The sequence below is a fragment of the Delphinapterus leucas genome, chromosome 5 (genome assembly GCF_059928025.1).
Source record: "Delphinapterus leucas isolate spDelLeu-1000000601 "Yukka" chromosome 5, BTC_Dleu_Yukka2, whole genome shotgun sequence".
NCBI classification, from domain to species: Eukaryota; Metazoa; Chordata; class Mammalia; order Artiodactyla; family Monodontidae; genus Delphinapterus; species Delphinapterus leucas.
In genome coordinates, this window is record NC_143133.1 from 20,725,155 (window position 1) to 20,738,803 (window position 13,649).

Below are 13,649 nucleotides of genomic sequence, written 5' to 3' on the forward strand. Positions count from 1 at the left end.
ATCTAAAAAATTACTTTGCTTTTCATACTTTATGAAGAAGAAAATAAAACATTATCTGGACTTCGATGATCCAGGAGTTAGCCCCATGAGCATTAGCATCTTGCTGTTTTCTTCCAGTTCTTTTTCTCTGTGTGTGCATGGTTGAAGGTTAATGATTAAGAAATCAATTAATAACTGTTCCTGCTACTACTCCTGCTGCTGATGCTATGAATATTATTTTCATTCTTGCCATCACCTTCAAGGAAAAAAGTTCTAGAAATATCAGAGAAGTGAAATTAATATGACTTCAGAGGTTAGATGTAGGGAGAAGTGAGTAAAAAAAAGGGCATCGTGAATGGCTGTTTAAGTTTCTTTTTTGATAGCTGGATGATGGTGGTATAATTAATCAGGACAGGATGTACAGGACACATAGGATCAGAGTCTAAAGCTCAGGAATGCTGAATTTGAGTTGTTTGTGAGATATCCAAATGAAGATACCGGGTGGGTGTATGGATATCTCAAGACAGAGGTTCAACAGAGAGATCTGGAATGAAGATAAACACATATTATCGACTTAAGGTTAAAATAAAATATTTTCATAGTTTTTCAAATAAATTGGACTCTAAGCCTTTATTTTGCGTGTGTGTGAAAAGCCACACCTTCCCAGTTCACAACCATAAGGTAAAGAATCCAGGTTGATTTACTTAGTGCAAAAGTTGATTTTGTCTCACAGAAGAAATTGGCAAGTCTGGATAATTCATTAGAGTCTTGTTCTCCTTAGTGTTACCATTGTTATTTTTAGGTTTTTGTTTTTTCTATCTTGGGTGGTTGTCATTCTCTCACAGTGCCCACTTCAGACAGAGTTCAAAGGGAGTGACCTGGGTGCTCCTCAAGGAGCAGCTGGGTAAGTTGCTGAGCTGGGAGCTCTGCCCCAGTTGCTTCCATGTGATGTTACTGCCAACAACACAGGGTTCAGAGAACAGGGCAAGGCCCCCTGTGCCATGCAGCCTCCAGGCCCAGGAACGTGGCTGGACATTTTGTGAAGCAACTGGGGAGAGGTCAGGGAAGGCCATGATGAAAAGTGACCATTGGATTGAGCCACTAGGAGCCCATTGCTGACCTGATGGGGGCGTTCGCTGGCATAACTCAAGTAATACATGATTGAACGAGAATGAGAATCAAATGGGATGTGAGAGAGCAGAGGATCGGCACACTACTTGTCAAAAGGCCTGTCTCTGAGAAGGAAATGAAAGAATCGATAAATGAAACAATGAATAAATGAAAGTCAGTAAATGAGTGATTCTGAGTTACTGTCCATTCTGAATAATTAGTCTTTGACCAGTGGGAAGCTTCAGATTCCTCCTGGAGATTAAATTTTGTCATATTTTTGTCAGCTTACAGTAGAATTTTTTAGAAGGTGTGATGTGTATGAGTATGCTTGCTTGTTTTAAAAAAAATGGTTTGGCTGTTTTCTAAATAATAATCTCTAGATATAGCCTCAACTCAGTTATAACAGAAGGTGGTTCTGTTTAACATACACCAATTTTATGAAGTTCTTTTAAAACTCATCTCCTTAACTGAGATAGACTATGAAATCTTTTTTTTTAAACAGCTTTATTGAGGTATAATTCACATATCATACAATCTACCTAAAGTGTGCAATATATTGTTTTTAGTATATTCATAGATATGTGCAGCCATCCCTACAGTCAATTTTAGGACATTTTCATCTCCCTAAAAAGAAACGCATTACCCGTTAGCTCTCACTCCTGTGTTTCCCATCTCCACCCCCAGCCCTAGACAACCACTAATCTACTTTCTGTCCCTATTCTGGACTTCCATATGAATGGAATCATATAATATGTGGCCTTTTGAGTCTGGCTTCTTTCACTTAGGATGATGGCTTTTTTTTTTTTAACGTCTTTATTGGAGTATAATTGCTTTACAATGGTGTGTTAGTTTCTACTGTATAACAAAGTGAATCAGCTATACGTAAACATATATCCATATATCCCCTCCCTCTTGCATCTCCCTCTAGGTGGACACAAAGAACCGAGCTGATCTCCCTGTGCTATGCTGCTGCTTCCCACTAGCTATCTATTTTACATTTGGTAGTGTATATATGTCCATGCCACTCTCTCACTTCGTCCCAGCTTACCCTTCCCCCTCCCCGTGTCCTCAAGTCCATTCTATACATCTACGTCTTTATTCCTGTCCTGCCCTGAGGTTCTTCAGAACCTTTTTTTTTTTATTTTTAGATTCCATATATATGCGTTAGCATATGGTATTTGTTTTTCTCTGACTTACTTCACTCTGTGTGACAGGCTCTAGGTCCATCCACCTCACTACAAATAACTCATTTTGTTTCTTTTTATGGCTGAGTAATATTCCATTGTATATATGTGCCACATCTCCTTTATCCATTCATCTGTCAGTGGACACTTAGGTTGCTTCCATGTCCTGGCTATTGTAATTAGTGCTACAATGAAAAATGTGGTACATGACTCTTTTTGAATTATGGTTTTCTCAGGGTATATGCCCAGTAGTGGGATTGCTGGGTCATATCGTAGTTCTGTTTTTAGATATTAAGGAACCTCCATACTGTCCTCCATAGTGGCTGTATCAGTTTACACTCCCACCAACAGTGCAAGAGGGTTCCCTTTTCTCCACACCCTCTCCAGCATTTATTGTTTGTAGATTTTTTTGATGATGGCCATTCTGACCGGTGTGAAGTGATATCTCATTGTAGTTTTGATTTGCATTTCTCTAATGATTAGTGATGTTGAGCATCCTTACATATATTTGTTGGCAATCTGTATATCTTCTTTGGAGAAATGTCTATTTAGGTCCTCTGCCCATTTTTGGATTGGATTATTTGTTTTTTTAACATAGAGCTGCATGAGCTGCTTGTAAATTTGGAGGTTAATCCTTTGTCAGTTGCTTTGTGCACAAATATTTTCTCTCATTCTGAGGGTTGTCTTTGTGTCTTGTTCATGGTTTCCTTTGCTGTGCAAAAGCTTTTAAGTTTCATAGGGTCCCATTTGTTTATATTTGTTTTTATTTCCATTCCTCTAAGAGGTGGGTCAAAAAGGATCTTGCTGTGATTTTTGTCATAGAGCGTTCTGCCTATGTTTTCCTCTAAGAGTTTTACAGTGTCTGGCCTTACATTTAGGTCTTTAATCCATTTTGAGTTTATTTTTGTGTATGGTGTTAGGCAGTGTTCTCATTTCATTATTTTACATGTAACTGTCCAGTTCTCCCAGCACCACTTACTGAAGAGGCTGTCTTTTCTCCATTGTATATTCTTGCCTCCTTTACCAAAGATAAAGTATCCATATGTGTGTGGGTTTATCTCTGAGCTTTCTATCCTGTTCCATTGATCTGCATTTCTGTTTTTGTGACAGTACCATACTGTCTTGATTACTGTAGCTTTGTAGTATAGTCTGAAGTCAGGGAGCCTGATTCCTCCAGCTCCGTTTTTCATTCTCAAGATTGCTTTGGCTCTTCGGGGTCTTTTATGTTTCCATACAAAGTGTGAAATTTTTTGTTCTAGTTCTGTGAAAAATGCCATTGGTAGTTTGAGGAATTGCACTGAATCTGTAGATTGCTTTGGGAAGTCTGGTCTTTCTCACAGTGTTGATTCTTCCAATCCAAGAACATGATATCTCTCCATCTGTTTGTATCATCTTTAATTTCTTTCATCAGTGTCTTAGAGTTTTCTGGATACAGGTCTTTTGTCTCCTTAGGTAGGTTTATTCCTAGGTATTTTATTCTTTGTGTTGCAGTGGTAAATGGGAGTGTTTCCCTAATTTCTCATTCATATTTTTCATCATTAGTGTATAGGAATGCAAGAGATTTCTGTACATTAATTTTGTGTCCAAATTTATTCAGTAGCTCTAGTAGTTTTCTGGTAGCATCTTTAGGATTCTCTATGTATAGTATCATGTCATCTGAAAACAGTGACAGTTTTACTTTTTCTTTTCCAATTTGGATTCTGTTTATTTCTTGTTCTTCTCTGATTGCTGTGGCTAAAAATTCCAAAACTATGTTGAATAATAGTGGTGACAGTGGGCAACCTTGTCTTGTTTCTGAAATTAGAGGAAATGGTTTCAGTTTTTCACGATTGAGAACGATGTTGGCTGTGGGCTTGTCATATATGGCCTTTATTATGTTGAGGTAGGTTCCCTCTATGCCTGCTCTCTGGAGAGTTTTTATCATAAATGGGTGTTGAATTTTGTCGAAATGTTTTTCTTCATCTATGGAGATTATCATATGGTTTTTCTCCTTCAGTTTGTTAATATGGCGTATCACGTTGGTTCATTTGCATATATTGTAGAATCCTTGTATTCCTGGGAAAAACCCCACTTGATCATGGTGTATGATCCTTTTAATGTGCTGTTGGATTCTGTTTGCTAGTATTTTGTTGAGGACTTTTGCATCTGTGTTCATCAGTGATATTGGCCTGTAGTTTTCTTTCTTTGTGACATCCTTGTCTGGTTTTGGTATCAGGGTGATGGTGGCCTCGTAGAATGAGTTTGGGAGTGTTCTTCCCTCCGCTATATTTGGAAGAGTTTGAGAAGGATAGGTGTTAGCTCTTCTCTAAATGTTTGATAGAATTTGCTTGTGAAGCCATCTGGTCCTGCGCTTTTGTTTGCTGGAAGATTTTTAATCACATTTTCAATTTCAGTGCTTGTGATCGGTCTGTTCATATTTTCTATTTCTTCCTGATTCAGTCTTGGCAGTTTGTGCATTTCTAAGAATTTGTCCATTTCTTCCAGATTGTCCATTTTATTGGCATAGAGTTGCTTGTAGTAATCTCTCATAATCTTTTTTATTTCTGCAGTGTCAGTTGTTACTTCTCCTTTTTCATTTCTAATTCTATTGATTTGAGTCTTCTCCCTTTTTCTTGATGAGTCTGGCTAATGGTTTATCAATTTTGTTTATCTTCTCAAAGACCCAGCTTTAAGTTTTATTGATCTTTGCTATCGTTTCCTTCATTTATTTTTCATTTAATTCTGACCTGATCTTTATGATTTCTTTCCTTCTGCTAACTTTGGGGTTTTTTCTTATTCTTCTTTCTCTAACTGCTTTAGCTGTAAGGTTAGGTTGTTTATTTGAGATGTTTCTTGTTTCCTGAGGTAGGACTATATTGCTATAAACTTCCCTCTTAGAACTTCTTTCGCAGCATCCAATAGATTTTGGGTTGTCATGTTTTCATTGTCAGTTTTTTCTAGGTATTTTTTTGATTTCATCTTTGATTTCTTCAGTGATCTCTTGGTTATTTAGTAGTGTATTGTTTAGCCTCCATGTGTTTGTATATTTTACAGATTTTTTCCTGTAATTGATCTCTAGTCTCATAGCATTGTGGTCAGAAAAGATACTTGATATGATTTCAATATTATTAAATTTACCTAGTCTTGATTTGTGGCCCAGGATATGATGTATCTATGAGCACTTGAGAAGCAAGTGTATTCTGTTGTTTTTGAATGGAATATCCTATAACTATCAGTTAAGTCCATCTTGTTTAATGTATCATTTAAATCTTGTGTTTCCTTATTTATTTTCATTTTGAATGATCTGTCCATTGGTGAAAGTAGGGTGTTAAAGTCCCCTACTATGATTGTGTTACTGTCGATTTCCCCTTTTTTGGCTGTTAACATTTGCCTTATGTATTGAGGTGCTCCTATGTTGGGTTCATAAATATTTACAGTTGTTATATCTTCTTCTTGGATTGATCTGTTGACCATTATGTAGTGTCCTTCTTTGTCTCGTGTAATAGTCTTTATTTTAAAGTCTGTTTTGTCTAATATGAGAATTGCTGCTCCAGCTTTCTTTTGATTTCCATTTGCATAGAGTATCTTTTTTCATCCCCTCACTTTCTGTCTGTATGTGTCCCTAGGTTGAAGCGGGTCTCCTATAGACAGCATATATACAGGTCTTGTTTCTGTATCCATTCAGCTAGTCTGTGTCTTTTGGTTGGAACATTTAATCCATTTACATTTAAGGTAGTTATCAATACGTATGTTCCTATTACCATTTTCTTAATTGTTTTGGGTTTGTTATTGTAGGTCTTTTCCTTCTCTTGTGTTTCCCACTTAGAGTAGTTCCTTTAGCATTTGGTGTAAAGCTGGTCTGGTGGTGCTGAATTCTCATTGCTTTTGCTTGTCTGTAATGGTTTTAATTTCTCCGTCGGATCTGAATGAGATCCTTGCTGGGTAGAGTAATGTTGGTTGTAGGTTTTCTCCTTTCATCACTTTAAATATGTCCTACCACTTCCTCCTGACTTGCAGAGTTTTTCCTCAAAGATCAGCTCTAACCTAATGGGGATTCCCTTGTATATTATTTGTTTCTTTTCCCTTGCTGCTTGTAATATTTTTTCTTTGTATTTAATTTTTGATCGCTCGATTAATGTATGTCTTGGCGTGTTTCTCTTTGGATTTATCCTGTATGGGACTCTCTATGCTTCCTAGACTTGATTGACTATTTCGTTTCCCATAATAGTGAAGTTTTCAACTATAATCTCTTCAAATATTTTCTCAGTTCCTTTTTTTGTCCTCTTCTTCTTCTGGGACCCCTATAATTCAAATGTTGGTGCATTTAATGTTGTCCCAGAGGTCTCTGAGACTGTCCTCAGTTATTTTCATTCTTTTTTCTTATTCTGCTCTGCGATAGTTATTTTCACTATTTTATCTTCCAGGTCACTTATCCATTCTTCTGCCTCAGTCATTCTGCTATTGATTCCTTCAAGAGAGTTTTTAATTTCATTTATTGTGTTGTTCATCTTTGTTTGTTTGCTCTTTAGTTCTTCTAGGTCCTTGTTAAACGTTTCTTGTATTTTCTCCATTCTGTTTCCAAGATTTCGAATCATCTTTAGTATCATTACTCTGAATTCTTTTTCAGGTAGACTGCCTATTTCCTCTTCATTTGTTTGGTCTGGTGGGTTTTTATCTTGCTCCTTCATCTGCTGTGTGTTTCTCTGTCTTCTAATTTTGCTTAACTTACTGTGTTTGGGGTCTCCTTTTTGCAGGCTGCAGGTTCATAGTTCCCATTGTTTTTGGTGTCTGCCTCCAGTGGGTAAGGTTGGTTCAGCGGGCTGTGGAGGCTTCCTGGTGGAGGGGACTGGTGCCTGTGTTCTGGAGGATGAGGCTGGATCTTGTCTTTCTGGTGGGCAGAACCACGTCCGGCGATGTGTTTGGGGGTGTCTGTGACCTTATTATGATTTTAGGCAGCCTCTCTGCTAATGGGTGGTGTTGTGTTCTTGTCTTGCTAGTTGTTTGGCATAGGGTATCCAGCACTGTAGCTTGCTGGTCGTTGAGTGGAGCTGGCTGTTAGCATTGAGATGGAGATCTCTGGGAGAGCTTTCACCGTTTTATATTACGTGGATCTGGGAGGTCTCTGGCGGACCAGTGTCCTGAACTCGGCTCTTCCACCTCAGAGGCTCAGGCCTGACACCCGGCTGGAGCACCAAGACCCTGTCAGCCACATGGTGTATAGCACAGACTCTTCTCGGAGCTCCGTGGTGATCTGCTAGTGTTGTTAGGCTCCTGCAGAGGCAGGGGATGGCTGTGGCTCACCGCAGGGACAGGGACACTGGCAGCAGAAGTTCTGGGACGTACTCCTTGGCATGAGCCCTCTGGGAGTCTGCCATTAGCCCCACCAAAGAGCCTTTAGCCTCTGAAATCTTTTTTAAAAAACAAAGTATCAGTGAAACAGTGATCCCTATAATGTGCAGTATAGTGACAGAACAAATTGACTGATACGAAATCTTTTTAACAGGTTCTTAAAATTAGATTTAATTTGGGCTCAAATATTAAAAGAAAAATGGAGTGAGCCTGAATGTTGCTTGTTTCTGAGTGCTGGAATTGCTCTGGGCTCACAGCCTCTCCGCAGGAGGGAAAGCCTCGTCCACCACCCTGAGCTGCCCCACGTGTTGGCCCTGCTGTGCCTGAGCCTTTTCTTGGCAGTGCAGGAGAGTTTGTGGTGGCCAGGATCTGGTGCGGGAGGAGTGATGGTACATGCCTGCTTTGCTGCTTTCGATTTTTCTGACGGGAAGCTTTCCTTTGTCTTGTAGGTGAGCGTCCCTATCAATGCCCTTACTGTGAAAAAGGATTCAGTAAAAATGACGGGCTGAAGATGCACATTCGTACTCACACCAGGGTAAGATTATATTCTCTCTCATTAATATTTATTATAAAATCCATACTTATTTTAAAAAGTTTTAACTTTACCTGAGAAAAGAAAGGTGGTATATGCAAAATCATACATTTATATTTATGATGAACATTTGGGAATAATTTTTTTAGACACAACAATGAAAGAAACAGAAATTGAAACTCCCAAAGCATCCCCATTCTTTGAATTGTGAACCAGTTTTTAGGAGTAATAGGAGTTATAAATGACACACTGCCAAGTAAATAGAATGTAGCATTTTAATACTGAAAAATACAAGGATGCTGTCTGCAGAGTATTTGCCAGTAATGCAGATGCCAGCACTTCTTGAACAGAGGTGCGCCTGTCAGCATGTGACCATTAATTAATGCATATGAGCAAGTATACTTGCAAGAAAGACATTGAAAATAATTTGAATTATCATGGGAGGTGGCAAACAAGGAAGGACAGCTTCTTGCTCTACAGGGCGTGCCCGGTGCTGTCTTTCATTCTTTTTTTCTGAGGATGCCCTTTGTGCCTCTGCTGTCAGCACCTCTCACTGGACTCTTGTCATTCTGTTACTTATGGCTTTTTCAGACTCAAGCATCTGCCTCACATGCTATAAAAATAAATGAGCGGCTCACCTTCCATGCAGCTACATTTCTTAGCTCACTGTTCAGTTTAGGACACAATTAGATACTTTACGTGAACTTTCCACTTGAAAATTTGATGTTGTTTTTAAACAGCTCTTCTTGATTTTGCTCTGTCCCATCTTTTCACTGCATTAACTTTCACACAGCTCTGTTCAGCTTGGTCTTTTAAAAGTCCTTATGGTCTGTATGTAAATGCCATATTTTTTCAGATTTTAAGAGACATGCCTAATCCCCTTAAGAGCAATTCTAATTTAGGCTTCTCCTGGATTTCGCTTTTTACCTGAGCTGTAAAATGAAACTTGAGATAAAACACATAATAATAATACCTTTCCAGTGTAATAATATGCTAGCTTTCCACTTCAGTTCTGTAGGCCGTAAAAGATAACCTCTGAGGTCCTGTTAAGAAAATACTCCTCTTTGTGGTGGAGGAGAGAGGAGGCTTCTGTGCTCATTAGAGCAAGTCTACATTGCGTTTCTCATATGATATAAAATGTCATATTCATAGTATATGGATATTAGGAACTGGAGTAATGGCTAAATATAAAATTTCTTCATAGACCATAAAGGATTAGACAAATGTTACTGTTCACAACATGACTTAAATGTACATACTCAAAATATTTATTTCACAGCGAGCCCTATTAAAGAGGTTTAAGTTAGTTTAGTTTAGGAGGTTGTTTTATGTGTGTGCAGTTGTCACAGTAGTGCCAGTAATGTGTTTTGAAGATATCAACCAACAGGCAAAGGAGCCCTGGTTTCTCTTATCAAAACTCATGAGGTTAACCAAAATCTGGTACTCTATAATTATACCTCAGAAGAGACTGTTCAAATTACTGCAGAGAAAAAAATTACCTTTTGTGTTTTCTCAAGAAAGGGTGATATGATATTTCCAATTCACCTGTTTTGGCTTTTACTTTGTTTTAACATAAAGTTTATTAATGAGAATAATACTAATAGTTAAATACAAAGGCCACTAATCACATGCCAGGTACAGTATTCTAGAAGTTCACATTTATTACTTCATGTAAGCCTCACAACAATTCATTAATGCATTTAACAATTCACTTAAGCCTCTGCGAGGTAGGTATTATTATGATCTCTTCTTTAAAAATGAGAAACTGAGGCACAAGCAAGTGAGTAGCAGAGTCGAGATTGGAACCCAGGTAGTCTGGCTTCAGAGACCAACCCCTCACCTACTATGCACACACTACAATGCCTTTTATTCAATTAATTCAATTAAATAGTTTCTCATTCCACTGACTCTGATATACTTTCCTGTATATTTTCAAACTAAGCAAACTGCAGTAATGAACCCAGAAGTTCATTTAAAATTTATTTAAAAGTCTCATGTTCCTTTGAATATTTGGGCCTTGACTTGAGTCCAGGATCCTGGAATGCCTCAGGGTGTCCAGGTGCTGTTGGTATCTTTTTAGCAGCTCTCAGGCACTGACTTCACAAAAAGAAAACAAATCCCAGCCTGTGACTAAGGGAACACCAGAGAAGGCCTCGACTAGGAGCCCCAAGATTTTAGACAGAATCCCATACAATTAGTAGAGAGTACTAGCAAAGGAAGAGGGTAAAGAGGTACAAAGAGGCCTTTGGGATTTTGCTTCAAACCTTTTAAAATTTTTCTTTTTCATTCATTATTTCTACAGACTGCATCATTTTGAAATCCTGTTTCCTAAGCATTACAGATGTTCTTAGCATATCAGCAACTTTTCAAAAGCTAGTTAAGGTTATTAGCTAATGCAGTCAAGTTAACATCAAGAACCAAAAGAGACTTTTTAAAAAGCATTGTAGAGGAACAGTCTCTGAAAGCTTATATTTTTCCAATATTATTTGGGTTTGTAAGACTCAATTCAAAAGATAACATTACGTTTGGATTGTAACACTTTTCAGTTTCAATCTTTTATTCACCTTACATTTAGTATTTAGATAGCTCTAAATCCAGACATTTTTTTTTGTTCTTATATCAAAAGCTTTTAATTCCTTTACAACAACTGTATCATTCAGCAGGTTGAGTCTTTGAGAAGTTTTGGTGAGACAACACAAAATTGCACGCCACGCCAGCCCCCCCGATTTGCATTCTGTGAAACCGCACAGACGCCTTAGGGAAGGAACACAAAGTCCTTCACTTTGGAGATTATTTATTGGGTCCAGCAAGGGCCCCAAGCGTGGGAGAAGATTTTGCTAAAATCTAAATTTTGCTCAAAGGCTAAACAGTCATTAGTCTTTCACGGAGAGGCCAGGACTCAAGGCGAGGGCAGGTAATTTATTCATTTCCTACAGTATATTCTCTTTATTTTTGGTTTCCAGCACTTAGACTCTGATGTACTAGATATGTCCTTCTTCATTCATCCTGCTTATATTTCTGGTTTATTATTACTAAATTTGGGAAACTTCTCAGCTTTTTTCCCCAAATATTTCTTTGGTCCCTTTCTATTTCTCTTTTTCTAATAAGGTGCCAGTTACATACGTTGGGATGTTTGATATAGTCCCATAGCTCTTGGTAGTTCTGTTCTGTTTGTCTCTTTGTATCTTTGTGTTTCTAATTTCTAATTTCTCTTGGAGTGTTTTCAGTTTCACTGATTCTTTCCTATACTGTGCTCAGTCTGCACATTGAAGGATTTCATCTTTGATATCATCATGTTTTTCATTTCTAGTATTTCCATTTGGCTTTTTAAAAATAGCTTCCATGTCTGTGTTGCAGTTGCCCATTTGTTCATGCACATTGTTCACCTTATCACTGGATTCTTCGACAATATTAATTACAGTTATTTAAATTCTCAGGTGGTTCCACCATCTGGGCCATCTTCCAGTCTCGTTGTGTCCTCTATTCTGTCTCTTGGTAACGGGTTGGGGGAGGGTTTGCTTTTTGTGTGTCACACAGAATTTTGATTGAGTGCCTATTATTGCACGTGAAAGAATAGTATAGACAGAGGTAAATACTGTTTATGCCTGGAAGTAGGCACACCTCTTCTTCTGCCAGGCCCTTAATACGAGAGGTTGAGCTAATCCAGTAAGTAGTTACGCTGGCTTTGGGTTATGTTGTTGCTATAGTTACCGTAGGCTTTCATCGCCTCCCCCGGTGGTCTGCCATTTCCATGATCTTAGTGGGAGGCCTGGAGGGCCAGGGGATTCCACAGTAGTTCTGCTCCATCATCAGGTTTTAGCAGACCCTGCATGTCTTTGCCACAGAAGTGGTCTTTGCCTTTGTCTGTCAGCTGGTGCTTATTACTCAGCACTAGACCTGAGTGGGGTAGGGGGTAGGCTTGGTGAGCTTCAGTGAGGGTGTTGGCCTTGTGAGCAGTTCCTTATCTTTCTCTGTAGGCTCTCTCCTCATCCACCTTCTCGCTTGGGTGATGAAGGAGACAGCTTTGGGGAAGGAGTAGGGCCCCTTTAGGGTGGAGTTGGACAGTTGTCTTAGTTTGGACACTGTGGCTTCAACCAAGACTTATAAAACAGCCTCAGTGATAATATTAATTTTCCCGGGACTTTTAGGCTTGGAGATGCTCCAGACATAGTTCCAGGACCACCGCCCCCCACCCCATCTCTGTTGTCTTTTGTCTAAAAGGTCTTCTTGACCACCCTAAACTATATCTGAGGTATAAATGTCATTTCTTAACTCTTTATGTGTAATATCTCAAGTCCATTTTAGTACATTATACTTAGGAACTATAGATCACCTGAAAATCATGGACCTCAGGTTTATATTGTTAAGACACATTGAGCCAAAACACTGGCTGTCAGTGAGTTAACATAAGTGCTCATAAGTATCCGTTTTGTAAACATTAAGTTCAAAGAAATTGTTTTTTGTAACCTTTTACCACAGAAAGCTTCATGTCTCGTTTAATCACTTTTGATGTTCAACATGGAAAACACCTGGACCAATTAGAAAGTTATTCCAGAAACCTTGCCTTTGGAACACCAGTTAAAACACCCAATTGGCTTACACAGGTTTCAGGGTTCTAGGATCACAGCTGAGTCTCCAGCCTTGTTTGTAGGAACAACCAGATTAGTTATTAAAAATATTAAAATGGAATTAATTGCCAGTGGTTAAGAGTAATGGCCAGTCTCTTATGTCATTTTATATTTTGTTAATTTTCTTTCGTGAAACTTCCTGTCCCTGATCCTTAGGCAGCTCAGATGTTTGGCGGGTTTATAAATGTGTGCACGTTGCACTTTCTTTAAACACCTTGTAGTGAGACCCTGGGTCTCCAAGGCCAGACTGGAGTGGGTGTCTTGGACATCAGGCAGTTTTGGATTTATCTGGAGGCTTTGGGGTGGTACCCCATTGTAGCAACTTGTAAAGTATGCAAAAATTCAGACCATAGCATCCAGCTGGTGAATCATGTGAGAGCAATGTAAGCTTGATGTTGAAGGAAAAAGAAGAGCGTTAATTTCTTATGGGTGAAGATGTTGGAGGAGGGGGATTGAGCAGCGGATGTCAAGGGGAAGAAGAGGCAAGAAGGAGCTCCCTAGCTCCAGGAGCATGGGATAGAATTCTCAAGGTAGCCTTGGTTAAGAACAGAACGAGGTCTTTTAAGGAAGAGAGCCAGCTTGGAATCCTCATGAACACATTATGAGGCATGCCTAAAAAACTTAGGCGACAGATGCAGAAGCAAGTCTGCTGAATCAGGTAGCGGGTAGGCGAGTTGATTCCAGAAATGCTGGAGAGAGAGGGTGGCATTTGAGCTGAGCTCTGAGGACGGTAGAGGAGGGTATGCTGGGCACATGTAACCACATGGACAAAGTGAGAGCAGTACGTACAGACCCAGTTAGGGTGGCCTGTCCCCTGGGACCAAGTCCGAGGATGCACGTTGAAGTCTGACTGCAGCTGAGACAGGCTAGGACCAAGGAGTTGGTCTG

General features: G+C 39.1%; 1 protein-coding gene across 1 annotated transcript in view; it reads left to right on the forward strand.

Annotated features, from left to right (window-relative positions):
* PRDM5 (PR/SET domain 5) overlaps positions 1 to 13,649 on the forward strand; it is a 225,177-nt gene that overhangs the window by 160,729 nt on the left and 50,799 nt on the right. Inside the window, 1 exon segment of the mRNA XM_089911548.1 lies at positions 8,051 to 8,136. Within this exon segment, the coding sequence (XP_089767674.1) occupies positions 8,051 to 8,136 (86 nt within the window).